This window comes from Ceratotherium simum, chromosome 3, assembly GCF_057802395.1.
Source record: "Ceratotherium simum simum isolate JZ-2026a chromosome 3, ASM5780239v1, whole genome shotgun sequence".
Lineage (NCBI taxonomy): Eukaryota > Metazoa > Chordata > Mammalia > Perissodactyla > Rhinocerotidae > Ceratotherium > Ceratotherium simum.
Genome location: NC_141902.1, coordinates 17,245,496 through 17,269,515, shown reverse-complemented (window position 1 = coordinate 17,269,515; position 24,020 = coordinate 17,245,496). Strand labels below are relative to the sequence as shown.

The following is a 24,020-nucleotide window of genomic DNA, read 5'->3' as shown; positions in this document are numbered from 1 at the left end:
TCTTTGAGTAAAGAAGAAGTTTTCCTTTGTACCCAAGACCCCTGTGCTCTCCTTTGTAGGGCTTATTTTGGTTGCTAGTTGATATTTGTCTAGTGATTGTGTGGTTAGTGTCTGTCTCTCCTATAGACTTTATGTCTCTATCACAAGGGAAGATACTGTGTCTTTTTTTCTTCGCTGTTGTATCCCTAGTTCCAAACCCCATGCTTGGTAGATAGTAGATGCTCAGGGAATATGTTGACTGAGTGAACGGAAATAATTCTCTTAAGTGGTGAGGGTTCATTGATCCTTTAAAATAAAATTTGTTTTTACAGAAATGTAATTTGTATTTAGTCTTTCTTAGGGTTATAACTATTATATGAGTTAATTGCCTATAATCTTAAATGGCACAGAATGGAATTTTTAAAGCAGTTACTATTCTAGAAATGCTTTAATGGTAGCTTTGTAACTAAAATCACAAAACTGTCCAACATTGTGAAGTTTCATTACCCTTCTGGACAGTTTCCAATTTGCTGTGGGCTCACAGACGTCAGTACTCTGCCTCCTATTACTTTTTTCCTCTGATTTCTTAGCTATATACTCTGATATACGGGCCATTCATATAAGCCCCTAAAGCTTTGGCATAACTAAATGGGCAATATAGTAAGGCTTTTATTGTATATGCAAAATGTTTATGGAAAGAAGTTGGCCCCTGAGTATTTGTAAATGTATTATCTTCTATTTTATAGTTTTTGTTGTAATTTATGTTTATTTACATTCCATAGCTATATCTTTTTATTATAGCATTTTTTGTTATGTTTGATCAGTTTTTTCAGTAGCCTTCTTAAAATAGTTTTTCATTTTTATGCTTTGTATCTTTCCTTTTCTCTTAAAACAAATTGAATTTATGTAATTCTTTTAACCACACTGGTATAAAGGCCACGCTGAAGCCAGTATTTTGTCTTTGGCTGTACATCTCTTTAACAGAATATTATTTATTCTATTATACGCTGTTTATGGGCTTAGTTGGGTCTTTTTATGCTGGCAGTCATAATTTTGTCTTTAATAGTTTTTTATGTTTCGACTTTTTTGTTTCTTCACAACATACATATTAACAGGCATTTTAGTTACTATAGGAAGGGCAGTTTTATGATAAACCTTTGTCATATGGCTAAGATATCTTTTTCTTGTCCTGGTATGTCACTCCTATTTTTCTAACTTGCCACTAAACGCTCTTCTTTTGTCACTGTCTTGTGGGCGTGTATTGCTAATATGTTTCAAATCCCAGCTCGTGAATCCCTTGTACTTGCAGCTCACTATTGCTGCTTAAAAATGAATTCGAGATTTTAGAAGCCAGGTGGACTAATAGAAGAAAACCAGTCTTATATGTCATAAAAATTTGATAAGAAGGCTGGAAATTTCACCATATAGACAAAGATTGGGGATTATAGAAATTTGGTTAAAAGATATATCAAAATAACCCAAAATAGTCAACTGCAATTTTACAGCTAGTAACCCTAGCTAAGACTTTTTCATTGACTTAAAAGATGATTCACATTAATTTCAAAATAACTTGGTGTGTCAGAGCACTGTTAAATCATTTCAGGGAAATTCTCTGGGCATCATCAAGCAATAGAAGGAAAATCTGCTCCTGTGTTAGCTAACCTTCTACCTATGTGTTATCTTCTGATCTCATGTATGTTGGCATGACCTTAAATCTCCTGCTTCTTTGGATCTGTGTGTGGAAAGAATATGGGACTTGGGGTGAAACAGTCCTAGACTCAAATCCTTACTGCTTTTGTTGCTAGCTGTCTAACTTTGGGCAGATTAGTTTAGTTTTCTGATCTTCAACTATTTCGTATGAAGTATGATGTCTTCATACTTTATATGAAGTCTTCATATGTTATATGAAGACAACTTGTCCAAGGCCACAGCTAGTAAGTGGCTAATTTTTTATAATAAAAAATATTTTACTGCACTAAAAATGCCTGGAGGACCAAATATAGAGTGTGCAAGCTTTTTTTTTAATATGTATTTACTTTTGACTGTTTAGCTATTTATAAAATTGTTTTGGTCATTATATAAACATATGTTTTTAAACACCAGCTATACTACAAGGGGATATGATATTCAGTTGGGGAGGCAGGATACAGGTATAAAAAAGATAAATAATCATACAGGATAACATTTGTTAAGTGTCAGATGCTGGAGGAGATTAGAAGAGGGAATGATTATGGAAAGCTGGGGTGGAGGCTGCCATGAAAGAATGTGATTTAGAGAGGCGGAGAGGAGGCCGGGGATAGCCTTCCACTTTCCTCAGCTGTAAAACGGAAACAGTACTTGCCTCCTAGGATTGTTGTAAGGATTCAGTGAAATACAATATCTGTAAAGTATCTTTGCAGTGCTGCATGACACATAATGTAACTGCTATTTTTGTTACTCTTCTACACTGAATGTAAGTGGTTCCTTCTGTCATCTTTAAAATTTTTCCTTCCCACATGCCCGACTACTCCTTTAACTCAAATATAACACACAGTTTTCATCTTAAATACTAACTAGTTACCTGGAACATAATGTTTAAAAAATTCTGAGTTCGTACGGAAAGAATGTGATCAATTAGTAATCAGTTAGTGATCAATTAGTGATGTCAGGCAGGTATAAAGTGGGCTGAGGGCCAGGAATGGTGGAGTATGGGTTGTTGGAGTAATAGTATGTAAAGCAAGTATTTATCATCCTTACCTAAAGTCGTATTATTGCCTGTTTTTTTCTAGCCTTCCTTTTACTTCTTCCTGTTAAACTCTGCAGTATAAATTGGCAAGGTTTCAGAAGTGGGATGCCAAGTTTATCGCTATACTTCTCGTTACTCAGCATGTATTTGCTGAATAGTTAAATGCAGAAAATCTTAGCCCCAGAGAAGACAAGAATCTGAGATATCCCCCCTGCTCCAAAATATCCCTTATACAATCTCTCATTTATACTCTAGTGGACAGTTTCCAGTAGAAAACTGTTTCCATTTAAGAAATAGTTACATCCTCTACAAAGCTTAAGTTCTCAATGTGGTTTACTTGTATCAGGTTCTTTTCCTAATGGAAACCACCCACATGAGAAAATGAGAGTTTTGATTGGGGAAGAGATGGGTTGGAAAAAAAAGGGACAATTTTTTTATTGGGAAAGAGGTTGGAGTTTAAGCCTGAATGGCGTTCAGTTTTGACATGGACAGGTGCCTGGGATGGGATAGTAGGGTTCTAAGGTGATACAAAAAAGGGAAAGTATGCTGAAGATAAATGAAATTTCAATATTAAGAGTAATGGGGTAAAACTGTAAAAACACTGAAGAATTGTCTTTGTAGTCTTACCTTCTGCTCCCTTCTCTAATATTCTAGATCCCCCTCCTTTCCAGTTCTAGATACAATATTATTATATTGCCTTTTGGCTGTCCAGCTTGGCACTTGAGTTTTGACCCGTTCCGTTCTCCCATCGTTTCTTACTTTCTCTCTAAATCCTTCTTCTTTTCTTCTACGTAAGTAGGACATTCTAAACCTTTCCTGGGTACTGTTAATTGGTAGAACTACATTGTCTCACCCAGTCACTTGAAGTTCCCCTGAAAGCAGCTTCTTTCTTGTATCTGATTTCTCATGAGAAAGGGTGTTGATTTCAGCAAGAAAAGAAGGAATAGGAAAGTGGATGATGAGAAAGTAAAACTTGCTGGATATCCTTTCCTACTTTCTGAAGGTTCTTGTACCTTTGAGTGTCTTCTCATTAATATGTGGATAAAGGCTTTTTAAAATAAAACTGTTTTGTTTATTTACTTTATGTTTAAATATTCCCTAAAATTCATGAAATGAGGTATGTATATTCTTGGCTGCACTCTCTGTCTTCATTTTAAAAAATGGATTTAATGTCTCTATTTATGTGATTTCAAGTTAGAATTTTTTTAGACATAGATTCCTGAGCCTTGGTGTTCAATTATATTTAAAACTCTTTATTTTTGGAGCCAGGGAATAAAGTAGAAGGTACAGAGATATTTCAGGTTTATTGCTAATAACAAGTAAATGGGAATGTCCACTGCTTAGCTGATTCATGAACAATGGGATTGCTACAGAAAGAAGATCTGATTCTAGGTCAGAGTCATCCTTGGAACATTTAATGATGTCAACTTTAATAGAAAGATTCAAAGCAGCCTTTCTTATGCCTATTTCCTTTTTACCTAGCTCTTCAGTTTGACATGGTCACAGTGTCTATTCTAGCTTGACAATTAACTTATGATGTAAAAGTACTACCTAGATCTGTTTGAAATCCACTGGTGACGTACAATCCATTAATTAAATTCACAACTGTTAGAAATGATAGAACTTTGTTGTAATAGGGTGAGGAGGAAGCGGCAGAGTGTCATTCATTCTGTGAGTGGCATTGTGGCAATTGAAATGGTTTGACTTACAGTAAGAATCTTTTGTGCTTCAATACATGAACTATCATGAAGATACAAGGAGATAGGAAATAGTGATCTGTGTCATGATAACCTCAGCTGATGATAGTCTCTTCAAAAAACATTACAGGGCAGTGGATTCCAAAGTTTCTTTGTAAACTTTCAACCACTAGTTCTTCGTTAGTTTTTCTATTAAGTTTATGTGGAGGGATTGCTGTACACATTTTCTTTAAATAAAATGCTAGGGCAAAGAAACAAATTTGTGCCTGTAATCCTGAGTTGTTATTCAGAGTCTTTCCCTGTTAATTTAAAAATATGGCTTCAGCCTATGCCAACATTGAATTTGGGTAATTTTATGAATTAAAGTAAAATGCTTCTTAGGCAGTATTAATTTTGTTTACTGATACATAGAAGATAATGAAGAATGTGCCTTCACCATTCTTGTTAATGTGTATGCTGTACATGTTTAGGAGTTTCAGTGTGCATGTTTCCCTGTTAAATTCTGAAGAAACGCATTTAACATGGTGGTGAATCTGCTCACATTGCCAAGCTTTCAGTTTACAATTTATTATTCACAAACTTACAAGAAATATTTAGAGTACACATTTTCTCTGGATTGGGATTTAACATACTGATAAAGTAGATTAAAGATTGTTCCTTTACAGTGTTAGAGATTTTGGTTTTGAATTTTGTGAGAAGACTTTTGACTGTCCCAGTGTCTTAGTCCGTTCAGGCTGCTGTAACAAAAATACCGTAGACTGGGTGGCCGACACCACAAACATTTATTTCTCACAGCTCTGGAGGTTGGGAAGTCCAAGATCAAGGTGTCAGCAGATTCGATGTCTGGTGAGGACCTGCTTCTTGGTTCATAGGAGGCCATCTTCTCACTGTGTCCTCTTAAGGCAGAAAGGGCAAGAAAGCTCTCTGGGGATCTCTTTTATAAGGGCACCAATCCTATTCATGAGCGCTCCGCCCTCATGACCTAATCACCTCCCATTAGGTTCCACCTCCTAATACTATCACATTGGGGGCTAGGATTTCTACATATGAATTTTGGGGGGACACAGCATTCAGTCCATAAAACCTAGTTTCAATTTCCAATTCCACTTTGCACCTCAAGCCATGAGTTGAACAGAATCCAACTACTTAGATCATCTATTTTAAATGGAGGAGTAGGGGAACAGATGATACCCATATTCTCCTATTTTATTTTGGTGGAATCTTTTCCATGTTACATTAAAAACAAGATGAGGCTGCCATTGCTCCTGCAAATTTTAGCCAATACACTAAAACAAGAAAAAGAAGTAAGGGTTATTAACAGTGGAAAGGAAAAGACGAAATTGTCATTAATTCCAAGTAATGTGTTCATATACCTAGAAAATTCAAAAGAAATAATAAAAAAACAATTTGAAAAATAGTGAGAATTCTGGAAGATATCTTGGGGGATACAAGATCACTGTCGAAAAATCAGCAGCTTTCTACTTCTAATTCTGGCAATGTGGCAGACTAGATGTTCAGAAAAACTCTTCCTCTAACAGTATATCCTAAAATATTACATGGAATAGTAACAAAAATTACTTTTCAATACATGACTGAGGTTGTAGGAAAGCAAGGGAATTTCTCAGAACTTAGAAATGTGAGCTAATTGGTGTAGGTGTGCACTGGAATTGATGTTTACCCAGGTATTACCTGCTGATCCTTGGTGGCTTAGGGTCTATATTTTATAGGTCTGTGTATGAAGGAATGGAGACAAAGTCTGGCACCTAAGGAACGTGGAAGGTTCAATGGAGAATCACTATATAAAAGCTAGGACACCCGAAGAATGACATCCTTAATAAGTAACCAGTGAAATAAATCTTCGCTACATTGGTAGTTATTGGGGATATGTGCTAGACTTGTCTTTGCTCTAGGTAGAGTAGAAAAAAGTGGACAGATAAAACAAAAAATTAGATACAACTAAAGGGGAAATTAATTAACTGGAATGTAGATAAAAAGAAGATACCCAGAATGTGGTACATAAAGAAGACTTGGGAAAAAATGAAAGTTTGAGGGAGATGGAGGATCCCATGAAAAGGTCCAACATAGGTCTAATTAGAGTTCTAAAAGGAGATAATGGAGAAAATGTGACAGAGGCAATATTTAAAGAGATAATGGCTGAGAATTTTGCAAAATAGAGCTAAAATTCAGGACAAAAATAGCATTTATATTGCCCTGGGAGGGGAGTGATTGGATTTGAAGCATTCAAAGGGGAAGAAGGTGGGGGTATTAATTAACTTTACACTAAGAATATGTTTTTTAAATTATTTGGTAATCATTATAAGAATAGAAATGGACTGAATCATTTCTATTCTAAAAGAGGGAAAAATGTAGTGAGGGGAAGAATACTACAAAAAAAAGTGAGGCAAAGAGAAAGTACAAAATAGAATAGTAGGTATGAATCCAAATATATCATCAATGTAAATATAATGTATATATAAAGATGTATGTAATTATACATCTTGGCAGTTAAAAGAATGATATCGTAAGACAGGAGAATACTAAAACAAAATAAAGCAAAAACAAAATCCAGACAGGTTAAAGCTATTTACAGGAGATATACCTAAAACATAAAAATGTACATATGTAAGTTAAAGGATTGGAAAAGATAAGTTAGGCAAAATGAAAGTGGGTGTAGTTATGTTAATATCAGACAAAATAGACTTTAAGTACTTTAGAGCAAAATTACTATCTATAAACAAAATTGACCAATGACGATACATAGAATATTCTTTTCAAGCACACCTGGAACATTTACAAAAATTGACCATGTACTAGGACATGAAGCAAGTTTCAATGAATTTCAAAGATTAGTATCATTCAGACCACATTCTCTAACTACCACACAGTTAATTTAGAAGTTTATAACAAAATGATAACTAAAAACATTTACACATTTGGAAATTAAAACAATTTCTAAATAGCTGATAGTTGAAAGAAGAAATAATAATCAAAATAAAAACTTGTGGGATAAAGCTAAAATAATAGAGATAAATGAATAGTCTTAAGTGTTTATATTTAAAAAAGAAGACAGATTGAAAATAAATGAGCTACTGGGGCTTTGGGGGGAAAAAATAAAATAAATAAAATCTTTAATAAAAAAAAACAAAAACAACAACAACAACAAAAAAAACAAAAAGGAAAATAAATGAGCTAACTATTTAACTTAAGAAGTTAGAATACTGCAATAAACCCAAAGAAAGTTGAAGTGATTAAGAGCAGAAATTAATGAACTTGAAAACAAAGATACAGTAGAGAGGACGAACAGAACCAAAACTTGCTTTTTTGAAAAGACTAACAAATTAGACAAATGCCTGGCAAGGTAGAATTAAGAAAAAAAAGATGACCTGTAAATATGTTGGAAATAAAAAATGGACTTGACAGATACAACCATGGATTTCAAATATAAGAAAATATTGGGGCAACTTGATGCGAATACATTTGAAAATTTTTTTGAAATAGGCGATTCCTAGAAAAATATACATCACCAAAACAGATTCAGGAAGAAATAGAAAATGTAGATTATTCCATACCTATTAAAGAAATGAAATCAGTAGTTAACTTCATGCCACAAAAATAGCAAGCCAATGCTCAAGAAACTAATAATTCCAATCTTAAGCAAATTCATTCATAGTAGAGAAAAATATATAATACTTCCCAACTTAGTTTATGAGGCTAGTAAAACCTTAGAAGGATGGAATGAAAAGGGAAAATTACAGGTTAGTCTCCCTAATTAACATATGTAAAAAATCTTAAGGAAATGTTGGCAAACTAAATTCAGCATTGTATAAAACAACTATATTATGATTAAATTGGGTTTAATCCAAGGAGGCAAGTTTGGTTCAACATTGGAAAAAATTTGTTAATGTAACTCACCATTTTAGCAGATTAAAGGAGAAAAAGTGTATGATAATTCAGAAAGATGCTGAAGAGCATTCTATAAAACCCAACAACTGTTTATGATCAAAACTCTTCTCAAACTAGGACTAAAAAGGGAATTTTATTTAACCTGATATAACATATCTCTAAAAAATATATAGCAAGAATCATACTGGCGAACTGTTAAAAGGTTTCCATTTAAAATTAGGAATAAGACAAAGACGCCGGTATCACATCCTGCTTTATTTACATCATACAGGCACTCCTAGCCTGCAAAATAAATCCACATACTAACACTTATGAATATGGAATTGAATAAAAGAAGCAAACTGTCATTATTTGCAGAAAATATCATTATTCACATAGAAAATTGTTAAAAAATCTTGAGATAAATTATTAAAATGAATGAGGGAATTTAGCAGGGTTGCTAGAAGTAAGACTAATATATAAGAAAATTAAATTTCTATATACCAGTATTAAAGAGTTAGAAAATACAATTTCAAAAAAGATGCAAATAGCTTCAAAAATACAGGGCACCTGGGCGGCTGGCCCGCTGGCGCAAGCAGTTAAGTGCACGCGCTCCGCTGCGGCGGCCCGGGGTTCACCGGTTTGGATCCCGGGCGCGCACCAACACACTGCTTGGCAAGCCATGCTGTGGCGGCGTCCCATATAACGTAGAGGAAGATGTGCATGGATGTTAGCCCAGGGCCAGTATTCCTCAGCAAAAAGAGGAGGATTGGCAGATGTTAGCTCAGGGCCGATCTTCCTCACACACACACAAAAAATACAGGGCACCTGGGAACAAATCTAACAAAAAAATACAAATCTTATGTGAAAACAATTCTAAAACTTTATTGAAAGATTTTAAAGATGTCAATAAATGGATAAACAAAGGAGGTTCATGGATAGGAAGACTAAATTTTATAAAGATGTCTTTATAAATCCTGATTCTTCCTAACAGTCCTGCAAATTCAATCAAAATCCTATGTGTAGAAAGTGATGAAGTTGAATTTACAATTTATGAAGATGAGCAAAGGGCCGTGAATAAGTAAGACACACCTGAAGAGAGAGGACCAGGTAGGAGACTTGCTCTGTCAGATAGAAGGACTTATTATAAAGCTACGTATATACCCTGTTTGGTATTGGCTCAAGGATAGACAAATAAACTAGTGGAACTGAATAGAGAGCCCAGAAGCACACTTACACATATATGGAAATCTGATTTTTGGTAGAGCTGGCATTGCAGATTACTGATGGTGGGACAATTTATTATCCACATGGAAATTAAAAGAAAATGGATCCTCACACCATACAGAGAAATTAATTCCAGATGGTTTAAGGACTTAAATGTGAAATGCAAAACTATAAAGGGTTTAGAAGACAATATAAGAGAATATCTCATGAATATATATTAGGGAAGGCTTTTTTTTTTTTTTTTTTGGTGAGGAAGATCAGCCCTGAGCTAACATCCATGCCAATCTTCCTCTTTTTGCTGAGGAAGACTGGCCCTGGGTTAACATCTGTGCCTATATTCCTCCACTTTATATGGGATGCCGCCACAGCATGGCTTGACAAGCGGTGCATTGGTGCACACTGGGGATCCGAACCTGGGCCGCCAGCAGCGGGGTGCACGCACTTAACCGCTACGCCACAAGGCTGGCCTAGGAAGGCTTTCTTAAACAAGACCCAAAAAGGATAAACCATAAAAGAAAAAATTGATTAATTTGGTTACATAGAAAGTAACGACTTCTGTTATTGAAAAGATACGTAAAGGGTCCAGCAGAGGCTTGTTCAAGATGATGAACGTAAATGCCTAGTGCATTTGGTTAATGTATTTGATATTTACATAACTGGAAGATAGTTTAGGAAGAAACTGCTAATAAATACATAGAAAACGAAGGAAACACATACACACGTGCTCTACAAAGATCCTTCTACCACCAATTCAGGGAGACAAAGGAAAAATAATCATATCGTATGCTATATTGCTTACCTGTTAATAACATTTACATGTTATCTAATAAAAATTGATATACTTACATTGGGAGGATAAGTGCATGAAAAGTGTGCCTGTGTTTGTGAAAAAGCTAAATCCTATAATATTTTATGAAATAACCAAAAACTGTCAAACTTTGAATAAGGTTCATAGATTAGTTAATCATATTGTATCAATGTTAATTTCCTGCTTGTGATAATTGTACTACGGTTATGTAAGATGTTAACATTATAGAAAGCTAGGCGAAGGACATATGAGGACTTGGTACTATTTTTGCAGCTTTCTGTAAGCTTAAGATTAATTTGAAATAAGTTAAAAAAATCAGTTGTTGAGAGTTGTTGGCTTTGGGGAGTAAGAAATAGGAGAGAGTTGGGGGATTATTTAGTAACAGTTTTATACTACAACTTGACTCTGATCTTTATGCATTTGTAATTGAAGAAAATAAAAAGTAGAAAATAGTGCAGAGCACGATAGAGAAAAGTTATTACTCTGAAAATTTAAGTTGGATGCTTTGGAAAGAATTGGCAAAATTACGCGGGAAAAAATATTGCTGTCGAATTAGGTATGGGGAGATTGAGCTTGTTGAAGTTAAAGAGGGAAACCATAAAAACTATCTGTATACTCTTAAACATTTTATTTTAGCTTAAAACATAAAAATGTATACTTATTCACTAATCTTTTAATGAAGGACCATGGCTTTTTCTTTGAATAGGGATCCAGTGAATAGAGCTCAGCAGTGGATTTCTTATATAAACCATGCCTATATGTTTTATTTATAATTTTCAATTTCAGTCTCTTTAAAGAGGAAGAAGCACCTAAAGAACATGCGATGAAATCTGAACACATAATCTGCTAGATTTTTGTGATTTTGTCTTAAACCTTTATCTCAATACAAGTCCGTATTGCATAAGGTAAGAGGGCTTCTACTGTAGTTTTTTATGGTGGAGAAGTAGGATATGGCAGCAGGAACGAGGAGGGATGTGACTGCACGATAGTTTGAGAAAAGAAACTATATTTTATAGTAACCTTTTGTTGACTGTGTAAAGTGTATTTTCTTTTTTTTTTGTACTTGAGCAACGGCAGTAGAATGTTTTTCTCTTGAGATTAACGCAATTTCTTGTCTCAGATGACACAGTAGAGTTTTTTTTCTTTTTTTTATTGTGGTAAAATACACATAATGTAAAATTTACCACCTTAACCATTTTTAAGTGTACATACCGTGGTATTAAATACATTCGTAATGTTGTGCAGCCATCACCACCATCCATCCCCGTAGCTCTTTTCATCTTGTAAAATTGAAACTTTATACTCATTAAACAGTAACACCCAATTGCCACTTCACCCTGCCCCTGGCAACCACCATTCGACTCTCTGTCTGTATGATTTTGACTACTCTAAGTATCTCATTTAGGGGTATTTCCTTTCTTTTTAAGACTGAATAATATTCCATTGTGTATATATACTACATTTGCCTTACCCATTCATCTGTCACTGGACACTTGGGTTGCTTTCATGTTTTAGCTATTGTGAATAATGCTGTTATGAAATGAGTGTACCAATGTCTCTTCAAGACCCTGAGACCTTGTTTTCAGTCTTTTTGGGGTATGTACCCAGAAGTGGAATTGCTGGATCACACGGTAATTCTATTTTTAATTTTTTTTTTCTTTTTTTTTTTTTTTATTGATGTTTTAATGGTTTCTAACATTGTGAAATTTTGGGTTGTACATTTTTGTTTGTCCATCACCACATATATGACTCCCTTCACCCCTTGTGCCCACCCCCCGCCCCCACTGCCCTGGTAACCACAGTCCAGTTTTCTCTGTCCATGTGTTGGTTTATATTCCACATATGAGTGAGATCATACAGTGTTTGTCTTTCTCTTTCTGGCTTATTTCACTTAACATTAATACGCTCCAGGCCCATCCATGTTGTTGCAAATGGGACGATTTTGTCTTTTTTTATGGCTGAGTAGTATTCCATTGTATATATATACCACATTTTCTTAATCCAATCGTCAGTTGAGGGACACTTAGGTTGCTTCCACTTCTTGGCTATGGTGAATAATGCTGCAATGAACATAGGGGTGCATAAGCCTCTTTGGATTGTTGATTTCAGGTGCGTTGGATAGATTCCCAGTAGTGGGATGGCTGGATCATAGGGCATCTCTATTTTTAATTCTTTGAGGAATCTCCATACCGTTTTCCATAGAGGCTGCACCAATTTGCATTCCCACCAGCTGTGTATGAGGGTTCCTGTTTCTCCACATCCTCTCCAACATTTGTTGTTTTGTCTTGGTGATTATAGCCATTCTAACGGGCGTGAGGTGGTATCTTAGTGTTGTTTTGATTTGCATTTCCCTGATGATTAGTGATGTTGAGCATCTTTTCATGTGCCTATTGGCCATCTGTATATCTTCCTTGGAGAAGTGTCTGTTCATTTCCTCTGCCCATTTTTTGATCGGGTTGTTTGTTTTTTTGTTGTTCAATTGTGTGAGTTCTTTATATATTATGGAGATCAACCCCTTGTCAGATGTATGTTTTGCAAATATTCTCTCCCAGCTGGTTGGTTGTTTGTTCATCTTGATTCTGGTTTCATTTGTCTTATAAAAGCTCTTTAATCTGATAAAGTCCCACTTGTTTATTTTTTCTTTAGTTTCCCTAGTCTGGGTAGGCATGTCATCCGAAAAGATTCCTTTAAAACCAATGTCAAATAGTGTGTTGCCTATATTTTCTTCTATGAGTTTTATAGTTTCAGGTCTCACCTTCAGGTCTTTGATCCATTTTGAGTTAATTTTTGTGAATGGCGATAGCACATGGTCCCCTTTCATTCTTTTGCATGTGGCTGTCCAGTTTTCCCAACACCATTTATTGAAGAGACTTTCCTTTCTCCATTGCATGTTCTTAGCACCTTTGTCGAAAATTAGCTGTCCGTATATGTGTGGTTTTATTTCTGGGCTTTCAATTCTGTTCCATTGATCTGTGTGTCTGTTTCTGTACCAGTACCATGCTGTTTTGATTACTGTTGCTTTGTAGTATGTTTTGAAGTCAGGAATTGTGATGCCTCCTGCTTTGTTCTTTTTCTTTAGGATTTCTTTAGCTATTCGGGGTCTTTTGTTGCCCCATATAAATTTTAGTATTCTTTTTTCTATTTCTGTGAAGAATGTCATTGGGATTCTGATTGGGATTGCATTGAATCTGTAGATTGCTTTAGGTAATATAGACATTTTAACTATGTTTATTCTTCCAATCCACGTGCATGGGATATCTTTCCATTTCTTTATGTCATCGTGGATTTCCCTCAAAAATGTCTTGTAGTTCTCATTGTATAGGTCCTTCACCTCCTTGGTAAGATTTATTCCTAGGTTTTTTTGATGCAATTGTAAATGGTATTATCTTTTTGAGCTCTCTTTCTGTTAGTTCATTATTAGCATACAGAAATGCAACAGATTTTTGTAGATTGATTTTATACCCTGCAACTTTGCTGTAGTTGTTGATAGTTTCTAATAGTTTTCCAACAGATTCTTTAGGGTTTTCTATATATACAATCATGTCATCTGCAAATAGTGAGAGTTTCACTTCTTCGTTACCTATTTGGATTCCTTTTATTCCTTTTTCTTGCCTAATTGCTCTGGCCAAAACCTCCAGTACTATGTTGAACAGGAGTGGTGAGAGTGGGCAGCCCTGCCTCATTCCTGTTCTCAGAGGAATGGCTTTCAGTCTTTCCCCGTTGAGTATGATGTTAGCTGTGGGTTTGTCATATATGGCCTTTATTATGTTGAGGTACTTTCCTTCTATTCCCATTTTATTGAGAGTTTTTATCATAAATGGATGTTGTATCTTGTCAAATGCCTTCTCGTCTATTGAGATGATCATGTGGTTTTTATTCTTTGTTTTGTTGATGTGATGTATCACGTTGATTGATTTGCGGATGTTGAACCATCCCTGCGTCTCTGGTATAAATCCCACTTGATCATGGTGTATGATCTTTTTAATATATTGTTGTATTCGGTTTGCCAATATTTTGTTGAGGATTTTTGCATCAATGTTCATCAGCGATATTGGCCTGTAATTTTCTTTCTTTGTGTTGTCTTTGTCTGGTTTTGGTATCAGGGTGATGTTGGCCTCATAGAATGATTCAGGAAGTGTTCCATCTTCCTCTATTTTTTGGAATAGTTTGAGGAGGATGGGTATTAAATCTTCTTTGAATGTTTGGTAAAATTCACTGGAGAAGCCATCTGGTCCTGGACTTTTATTTTTTGTCGGTTGTTTGATTACTATTTCAATCTCTTTACTTGTTATTGGTCTATTCAGATTCTCCATTTCTTCTTGGTTCAATTTTGGGAGGTTGTATAAGTCTAAGAATTTATCCATTTCTTCTAGATTGTCCAATTTGTTGGCATATAATTTCTCATAGTATTCTCTTATAATCCTCTGTATTTCCATGGTATCCGTTGTAATTTCTCCTCTTTCATTTCTAATTTTATTTACTTGAGCCTTTTCTCTTTTTTTCTTAGTAAGCCTGGCTAAGGGTTTGTCGATTTTGTTTATCTTCTCGAAGAACCAACTTTTTGTTTCATTAATCCTTTCTACTGTTTTTTTGGTCTCAATTTCATTTATTTCTGCTCTGATTTTCATTATTTCTCTCCTTCTGCTGGCGTTGGGCTTTGTTTGTTCTTCTTTTTCTAGTTCTGTTAGGTGTAATTTAAGGTTGCCTATTTGGGCTTTTTCTTGTTTGTTAAGGTGGGCTTGTATCGCTATGAGTTTCCCTCTCAGGACCGCTTTTGCTGCATCCCATATGGTTTGATATGGCATGTTATCATTTTCGTTTGTTTCCAGATAGTTTTTGATTTCTCCTTTAATTTCATCAATGATCCATTGGTTGTTCAGTAGCATGTTGTTTAATCTCCACATTTTTGTCACTTTCCCAGTTTTTTTCCTGGTTCATTTCCAGTTTCATAGCCTTATGGTCTGAAAAAGATGCTTGTCATGATTTCAATCTTCTTAAATTTATTGAGGCTTGCTTTGTTTCCCAACATATGGTCTATCCTAGAGAATGTTCCATGCGTGCTTGAGAAGAATGTGTAGTCAGCTGTTTTTGGGTGGAGTGCTCTGTATATGTCTACTAGGTCCATCTCGTCCAGTTTTTCATTTAAGTCTAATATTTCTTTATTAACTTTTTGTCTGGATGATCTATCCATTGCTGTAAGTGGGGTGTTAAGATCCCTACTATTATTGTGTTGTTGTTGATTTCTCCTTTTAGGTTTGTTAATAGTTGTTTTATGTACATTGGTGCTCCTATGTTGGGTGCATATATATTTATAAGTGATATGTCTTCTTGATGGAGTGTCCCTTTTATCATTATATATTTCCCTTCTTTGTCTTTCTTAACCTGTTTTATCTTGAAGTCTACTTTGTCTGATATGAGTATGGCAACACCTGCTTTCTTTTATTTGCCATTAGCTTGGAGTATTGTCTTCCATCCTTTCACTCTGAGCCTGTGCTTGTCTTTAGTGCTAAGATGTGTTTCCTGAAGGCAGCATATTGTTGGGTCTTGCTTTTTAATCCATCCTGCCACTCTGTATCTTTTGATTGGAGAGTTCAATCCATTTACATTTAGGGTAATTATTGAAATATGAGGGCTTAATGTTGCTGTTTTGTCACTTATTTTCTGGTTCTTTTGCATTTCCTTTGTTTCTTGTCCCATTTGTTTTGGACTGCCAATTCAGTTTGGTTGTTCTGTCTTATGATTCTTCTAGTTTTCTCTTTGTTTATCATATGTGGTTTTGCTTTGATTATTTGTTTAGTGGTTACCTTGAGGTTTGGGCAAAAAATCTTGTGTATGAGATAGTCCATTATCTGATAGCCTCCTATTTCCTTATACTAAGTCAATTCAGTCACTTTCCTCTTCCCCTTCTAAGTTGCTCTTGTTATACCTTATTCTATCTTGTTTTGTGGCTGTGTGTTTACAGTGATGAGGTTAAATTTATTTTTGGTGAATTTCTTCCTTTGATCTTTGAGTTTAGTATTTAAGTGGTTGCTAACCTATTCCAGTAAAGATCTACTATTTCTCTGATTTTGTCTACCTACTTTTCTCCTTCCTCCAAGCTTTGTGTTCCCTTTCTCTTCTTTTTTTCAGACCTGAGGCCCTTCTTGAGTATTTCTTGTAGTGGGGGTCTCGTGGCCATGAACTCCCTTAGCTTTTGTTTATCTGGGAGAGTTACTATTTCTCCATCATATTTGAAGGATATTTTTGCTGGATAGAGTATTCTTGGCTGAAAGTTTTTGTCTTTTAGTATTTTGAATATATCATTCCAGTCTCTTCTAGCCTGAAAAGTTTCTGTTGAGAAATCCGCTGAGAGCCTGATGGGAGTTCCTTTGTACGTTATTTTTTGTTTTTGTCTAGCTGCCCTTAATATTGTTTCTTTGTCGTTGACCCTGGCTAGCCTTACCACTAGGTGTCGTGGTGAAGGCCTTTGTCTGTTAATATATATAGGTGTCCTGTTGGCTTCGCTTACTGGTATTTCCTGCTCCTTCCCCAGATTTGGGAAATTTTCAGCTATTATTTCCTTGAATAGGCTCTCTGTTCCTCTTTCCCTCTCCTCTCCCTCAGGAATACCTATAATTCTTATGTTACATTTTCTAATAGAGTCAGATATTTCTCGGAGTCTTTCTTCATTTCTTTTTAGTCTTAGTTCTCTCTCTTCTTCCATCTGGAGTATATCTGTATTCCTATCCTCTAAAGTACTAATTCTTTCCTCCATATTGTCAGCTCTGTTCTTTAAAGATTCCAGATTCTCCTTTATCTCCTCCATTGTGTTCTTCATCTCCATCAGCACTGATTGTTTTTTCTTTATGATTTCAATCTCTTTTGTGAAGAAACTCCTAATCTCATTGAATTGTTTGTCTGTGTTGTCTCGTATTTCGTTGAGTGTTTTTATGATAGCTATTTTGAAATCTCTGTCACTTAGTTTATGGATTTCTGTGTCTTCGGGGTTGATTTCTGGGTGCTTGTCATTTTGTTTCTGGTCTGGTGATTTCATATATTTTTGCATTGTGGTTCCTGTGTTGGTTTTGTTTTTCCTCATCCTGGAAGTCTCTGGTTGCAATTTCCACCTGCCGCCACTGTCTGAAGGTAAAGGGCTGTGTAGTCTAAGCCCCCTGCGCTCTGCCCCGGTTTTTCTGCTGCGATCCGCAGTTTTGTTTTGTTTTTTTTTTTCCCGCTGCGATCCGGGTCCAGTCCAGTTTGATCAGGTCTGCCTCGGATCGCTAGGTCTGGTCTGGTCGAGCTGCAGACTCCGGGTTGCGGGGAGGGGGGAGCTCTCTCTTTTGCCCTCTGGGTCCCTGACGTGGGAGGCTTCTCGTTTGCCCCTCTTTATCCGCTCTCTGGGGTGCTCAGATGTTGATGGTAGCCCTGTGGCTCCTCTGAGTCCTCTGTGCGGGAGTTTCCCACTGGCTGAGAGAGTCAGAAGAGCTACAGTTTTCCCGCCGAGGGCCGCCCCTCCCCCCTCTCTGGGAGCCGCGTGGACTGGGATCGCTGATCTGATGGGGAGGGAGCGGAGTTCTCCTTACCTCTCCCCACTTCCTCCGGGGGCCCAGCACATTCCGCTCTCAAATGTGCGGCAGTGTGGATCCCTCCGCTCTAGGTTTTCACTGTCTGGGATTCCGTTGTTGGTCTGTGGCTGTTGCTTTTGTTGTATCTTGTGGGGGAAGAATTCACGGGAAAGCTCACTCCGCCATGATGCTGACGTCACTCCTCTATTTTTAATTTTTTAAGGAACTATCATATTATTTTCCATAGCAGCTGTACCATTTTACATTCCCACTAAAAGTGTACAAGGCTTCCAATTTCTCCGTATTCTCATTAATACTTTTTCTTTGCTTTTCTTTTTTTTTTGGTGGTAGCTATCCTAATAGGTGTGAGGTAGTATCTCATTGTAATTTTGATTTGCATTTCCCTAATGATCAGTGATGTTGAATGTTTTTTCATGAGCTTCTTGGCCATTTGTATATCTTCCCTGGAAAAATGTCTATTCACTTCCTTTGCCCATTTTTGAATTGGATTTCCTTTTCTTTGTTGTTGAGTTTTAGGAGTTCTCTGTATATTCTGGATATTAATCCCTTACAAGGTATGATTTGCAAATAGTTTCTCCCGTTCTGTGGCTTTCCTTTTTACTCTGTTGATGTTGTCTTTTGATGCTACAAAAGGGTTCCTGAACCCAATTCCAATGTGTTTGTGTAGAGGCTTCCCCATACTAGCAAGCAGTTCTGGGACGCCAGCAGGGTGTCCGAGAATTCAATTCAATTCTGACACTGTCTACCCAGAGATAGAATCAGATTCCACAGGTAAAGGGCTCAGTCCTGCAAGACCGCCCCCTACTTCAGACATCAAGTCCCAGGTTGTGACTTGTAATTCTGACCAACTGGCTATAAATCAGAGGTTCCCATAACCCTCTCCTTGGGTTTGATTAATTAGCTAGAATGGCTCACAGAACTCAGGGAAACACTTACTTAACGTTTACCAGTTTATTAAAGGACATGATAAGGGATACAGATGAACAGCCAGATAGAAAGATGCGTAGGGCAAGGTGTGAGGGAAGGTGTGCAGAGCTTTCATGCCGTCTCCAGGCACACCACTCTTCCAGCACCTCCATGTGTTCACCAACCCAGAAGCTCTCCAAAAAAGAGCTGACAAGCTGTCCTTTTGGGTTTTTATGGAGGCTTCATTATGTAGTCTTGATTGACTAAGTCATTGGCCATTGGCAGTTGGCTCAGCCTCAAGCACCCCTCCCCTCCCTGGAAATCAGGGGATGGAACTGAAAGTTCCAATCCTCTGATCACATGGCTGGTTCTCCTGACAGCCAGTCCCCACCCCAGGGTGGAGTCTCCTATTGTTCTCGTCGCTCAGGAAATTCCAAGGCTTTTTGGGAGCTGTGAGCCAGGAACTGTGGATGAAGATTAAATGTATCTGAGAAACATGTATTTTGGTCATCTGAATAACCAAATATATATATTTCTTATAAATCACAATGTCACAGATGCACTACATTTTAAAAATTTTCGTGACATCCAGTTTATCTAATGTTTCTTTTGTTGCCTGTGCTTTTGGTGTCATATCCAAGAAAACATTACCAAGTCTAGTGACATGAAGCTTTTGCCCTGTGTTTTCTTCTAAGAGTTTTAGCTCTTACATTTAGGTCTTTGATCCATTTTGAGTTTATTTTTGTATTTGGTGTTAGGTAAGGGTCCAACTTTATTCTTTTGCATGTGGATTTCCAGTTCTCCCAGCATCGTTTGTTGGAAAAGACTGTCCTTTCCCCATTGATGATCTGGGCCCCTGCCTGTCAAAAATCATTTGACTGTATATGTGAGTGTTTATTTCTGGGCTCTGTTCTGTTCTGTTGGTCTATATCTGCCTTTATGCCAGCACCACAGTTTTGATTACTGTAGCTTTGTAGTAAGTTTTGAAATCAGGGAGTATGAGTCCTCCAGCTTTGTTCCTTCTTTTCAAGATTGATTTGCCTATTCGGGATCCCTTGAGACTCCATATGAATTTTAGGATGGATTTTTCTATTTCTGCAGAAAATGTCATTGGGATTTTGATAGAGATTGTGTTGAATTTGTAGATTGCTTTGGGTAGTATTGACATCTGAACAATATTGAGTCTTCCAGTCAATGAACCTGAGATGTGTTTCCTTTTATTGATGTGTTCTCTAATTTCTTTCAGTGATGTTTTGTAGTTTTTATTGTACAAGTCTTTCAACCTCCTTGGTTAAATTAATTCCTAAGTATTTGATTCTTTTTGATGCTGTTATAACGAATTATTTTCATAAATTCCTTTTCATGTTGTTCATTGTTAGTGTATAGAAATGCAACTGACTTTTGTGTGTTGATTTTGTATCCTCCTACTTTGCTGAATTCATTTATTAGCTCTAACAGTTTTTTGTGGAATCTTCAGGATTATCTGTAGATAAGATTATAACATGTGCTAATAGAGAAAATTTTGCTTTTTTCTTTCCAGTTTGGATGCCATTTATTTCTTTTTCTTGCCTAATTGCTCTAGCTATGACTTTCAGTACTATGTTGCATAGAAGTGGCAAAAATGGACATCCTTGTCTTGTTCCTGATCTTAGAGGAAAAACTTTCAGTCTTTTACCATTGAGTATGATGCTTGTTGTGGGTTTTTCATATATGGCTTTTATTATGTTGAGGTACAAAATAGAGTTTTTCTACTTTTTTGGATTTTTATACTTTTCAAATTCTTTAAGTAAAGGAAAAAAATAAAAAGAAATAGAACTGATTAGATGCATGTGTTTGTGTGTGTGTGTGTGTGCATGCATGCAAATATACATGTATATACATGCTAGATAAGCATATATATGTAATTTATATATTTATATAAATGAATAAAATTGGTGGACAAAATTACTTATTGAGGCTATTTTTAGAAACATGTTTTAAAATTAAGATGAATTGTTTCGTAACAAAACTATATTCCAACTGTTTTGAGATGTTGCATCTATTGGCAGTATTAGCTGTATGCTTGGTATAATGTTTAAACTGTTTCAAATTGAGGTGAATTAGTTGGAAGTTAAAGAGCAGCAGGAGCCTATTTGTATTTGTAGTTTGATGCTCTTTGGTAAGAAAATAAGTCAATATGTTTATGTATAATGAGTTACTCTCCTAAAAGAAAGATTTCTTTTCTTGTTTCAGGCAACCTAATGAGGCCTCTTTTGAATTATGGTATTGCTTGGTGAGCATATCTTTTTTACTTATGTTACTTTTCAGAATAATATTGACTGACTTATATAAATTAGTTGTATTTTTGGTTTACTGTTGCAGTATGTCTATGGGCTTCCTGGTTGAAGAGACTGCACCAGTTGTTTGGAGAGGCCTTATGGTAATGTCAGCCATTGAGAAACTATTGAGACAGGTAAGAAAATTGCATTAAGTATCATTTTATTATTGGCACACTGTGGTTAATGCATTTGCATTCATGTTTGAGATGTTTTGCAAAAGAATCCAGTTGATAGACTGAACGTATAATGAGTTATGTGGTGCCAAGACCGAATTTCACTCCTACATGATTTAATCTTTCCCATTGCTTATGAGTACTAAAAGCCCTAATGTCTCATTTTATATTGTTCTGTTGCACTGTTGAGTCTGCAGTAAGACAAGGAAATCTATTTTATAAGTAATCTACCTTCTTTAGATTTATGGTTAATCTCGTTGTGGCCAATATTGAGTTATAAGGTCAGTATAGCAATTCCTCGGATGTAGAAAAAAATTATATAAACTATGATGCTTGTAATTTAAAATCACTTCAGAACAAAATGAAATTTTGTTTTACTCTGAGTACATATGGCTATATGGTTATGTATATAATATCTGTTCAATCAACTTTAATTTATCCTTAAGGAAGAGAACAGTTGATTGGATAATCTAAAAATATCAGATGGGCTATATGTTATTTATAGGAATAAATTTTATTTTTTTCTTAGTAGCTATAAATTTATACTTAATTGTGTTCTAGGTAAATATTATAAGTAATTTGGTTTTTCTCCACCAGCTTACAGCAATTACTCCTTATTTATTTAGATTTTACTTTTGGCCAGGCACCATGCTATAGGTTGACAGTTTTACTCATCGATATTTCTATATTCATTTCCAGAGAACTTGCATAGATTAAATATCTTGAACTTGGAAACTCTTCTTTTTTCGTTGTAACATCTTATTTTTCTTCTGCTGCTTCAATTGTGATAAATGTACTCTTTGATCTCTGGTCCCAGAATCCTCTTGTTTTCCTAGTGCATTTAAGTCTCTTGGCTGCGTTTTCTTGTCTTTTGCACTCAGATCTCATAGTTGGTTATTTCAGTTATACTCCCATCAACACCCCTTCCCTACCAATTCCTTTGTGACCTTAACCTTTGTTTGTGTGGATTCACCCAGCTTTTTTTGTTTGTTTGTTTGTTTTTCTAGGAAATTTTAAAACAATCTTTATTCAGTTTATAATTAAAGTTAGAGTCAATAGAAATTTGGAAACACCAAAAGAAAATTCTGATGTTGTTGTGAGAATATTTTAAATATTAATTTTCCCTCTTCTATGTTAGTGTTATAATTCTCGATAGGAAATGATTCAGATTCCTCCTAAGCCTTTATGGATGGCCACAAGAAGGTGGAAATATCCACTTTCCACATGATCAGAGACTTAGAGATGCAAGTCAGTGATGAGAGATCCAGAGATCCAGGCCAAGCGTCGATGCTCCCAGCTCAGGGATGCAGGATCCCCATAGCCCGCCCCAGCAAGTTGTGTGCAAGTTTTCTCTCCTGCCCCTACTTGTCCTTTTTGAATCTCAGGGACCCTTTTAAACCTCAAATTCCAGGAGATGACAAAAGCATCTCTGCAAGTGAGCCCCTGAGAGCGGAAGAGAGAGAGTGAGTGTGCACCTGCCCTCAGGAGAGGGGCAGAGGGAGTCTCACACAGAATGAGTGAGATCAAACCCGGCAGTGCAAATTAATTAGGCTGCAAAAAGGTTGTGCCTGAAGCTCACACTTAGATTTAGTACTTGCTTTTATAAACGAAGAAAACTTTTTGAAACCAGAGGTGACAGGATCAAAAGTCTGAAGGAACAAGAGTATATTATTTTTTTATTTTGTGGGATGTTGGGAAGAGAGGAGGGGCAGGATCTCGATTCCACATTCTCAGGTGTCCCTCCATAATCCAGCCTCTTTTAGCTACTACCGAATACTGTCAGAGAATGTAGAATAATTGTGTTAATTGCCAGCATTATACATTTTTGATTTCTGAATTCAGCCACACTCTGAACACTTCAGTCATCTGATTTATTCATTTTTCTTCTCAACATTTATCAAATTCTCAGCTTAAGAAATATTTGGAGAATTTGGTAGTCTGGCAGAGGACCTAGTGAGGATTTGGAGATTTGGCTCTCTGACATATAAATTGTATGAAAGTCACAGTTTACTCTAATAAGTGCTGAAGATACATTTTCAGCAAACATACTACAAAATAGCAGGATGAAAGATGGGGTGAGAAAATAGATCCATAATTTATTTTATTGGGATACTTACAGGATACCTAGACTATCCTCTAGGATATTAGGATATTAGACTACATATTTACCTTACAGTCTTTTGTGAAATCACTTCTATCATCTGTGCATTTTAATGGGAGCCAAAAAGCTGATATTTTCAGACTACACAGTGACTAATGCTGATCATCTGAGCTGCTAATTAAGGAGTGTTTTGTTTGTGTTTTTGTTTTGCTTTAGAAAGCAGACCAGCATTTGGTAAGTTTAACATCCTTCATGAAAATTTAGTAGCTGGATAGATGCTCTCTACAGCAGTGGATTGTGGAGGGTACCTGATGCATTGACTGATTAAAAAAAATGGAATATAGCATATATACAGAAGAGTGTACAGATTGTAAGTGTACAGGTAGATGGATTATCCCAAAGTGAAAACACCTATATAATCATCATTTAGGACAAGATAAATAGAATACCAGTGTTCCAGAAGTTCTCCTCATGTCCCTTCTCAGTTACTGTTTTGTGGGGAGAGGATAAATACCTGTGGTCAGTCTGCCATCTTGAACTGGAAGTCTGGTTTAAAGTTTTTTTCTCTCCCTTACAATATTTTATTGAGTTAAACTTATACATACAATGGAATGCACAGATCTTATATGTATAGTTCAA

At 36.0% G+C, this 24,020-nt stretch overlaps 1 protein-coding gene across 8 annotated transcripts in view; it reads left to right on the top strand.

Moving 5' to 3' along the window:
• The window catches only part of NUBPL (NUBP iron-sulfur cluster assembly factor, mitochondrial), a 207,912-nt gene that overhangs the window by 54,778 nt on the left and 129,114 nt on the right, over positions 1-24,020 (top strand). For 6 of the 8 annotated variants that reach the window (XM_087422832.1, XM_087422782.1, XM_087422780.1 and 3 more), the window contains 2 exons: positions 21,022-21,061; positions 21,151-21,241. In XM_087422832.1, the coding sequence (XP_087278958.1) occupies positions 21,022-21,061; positions 21,151-21,241 (131 nt within the window). Of the gene's footprint in view, positions 1-11,142; positions 11,224-21,021; positions 21,062-21,150; positions 21,242-24,020 lie in introns of those variants that run through there. The other 2 variants (XM_087422804.1, XM_087422812.1) reach the window with 2 other exon arrangements.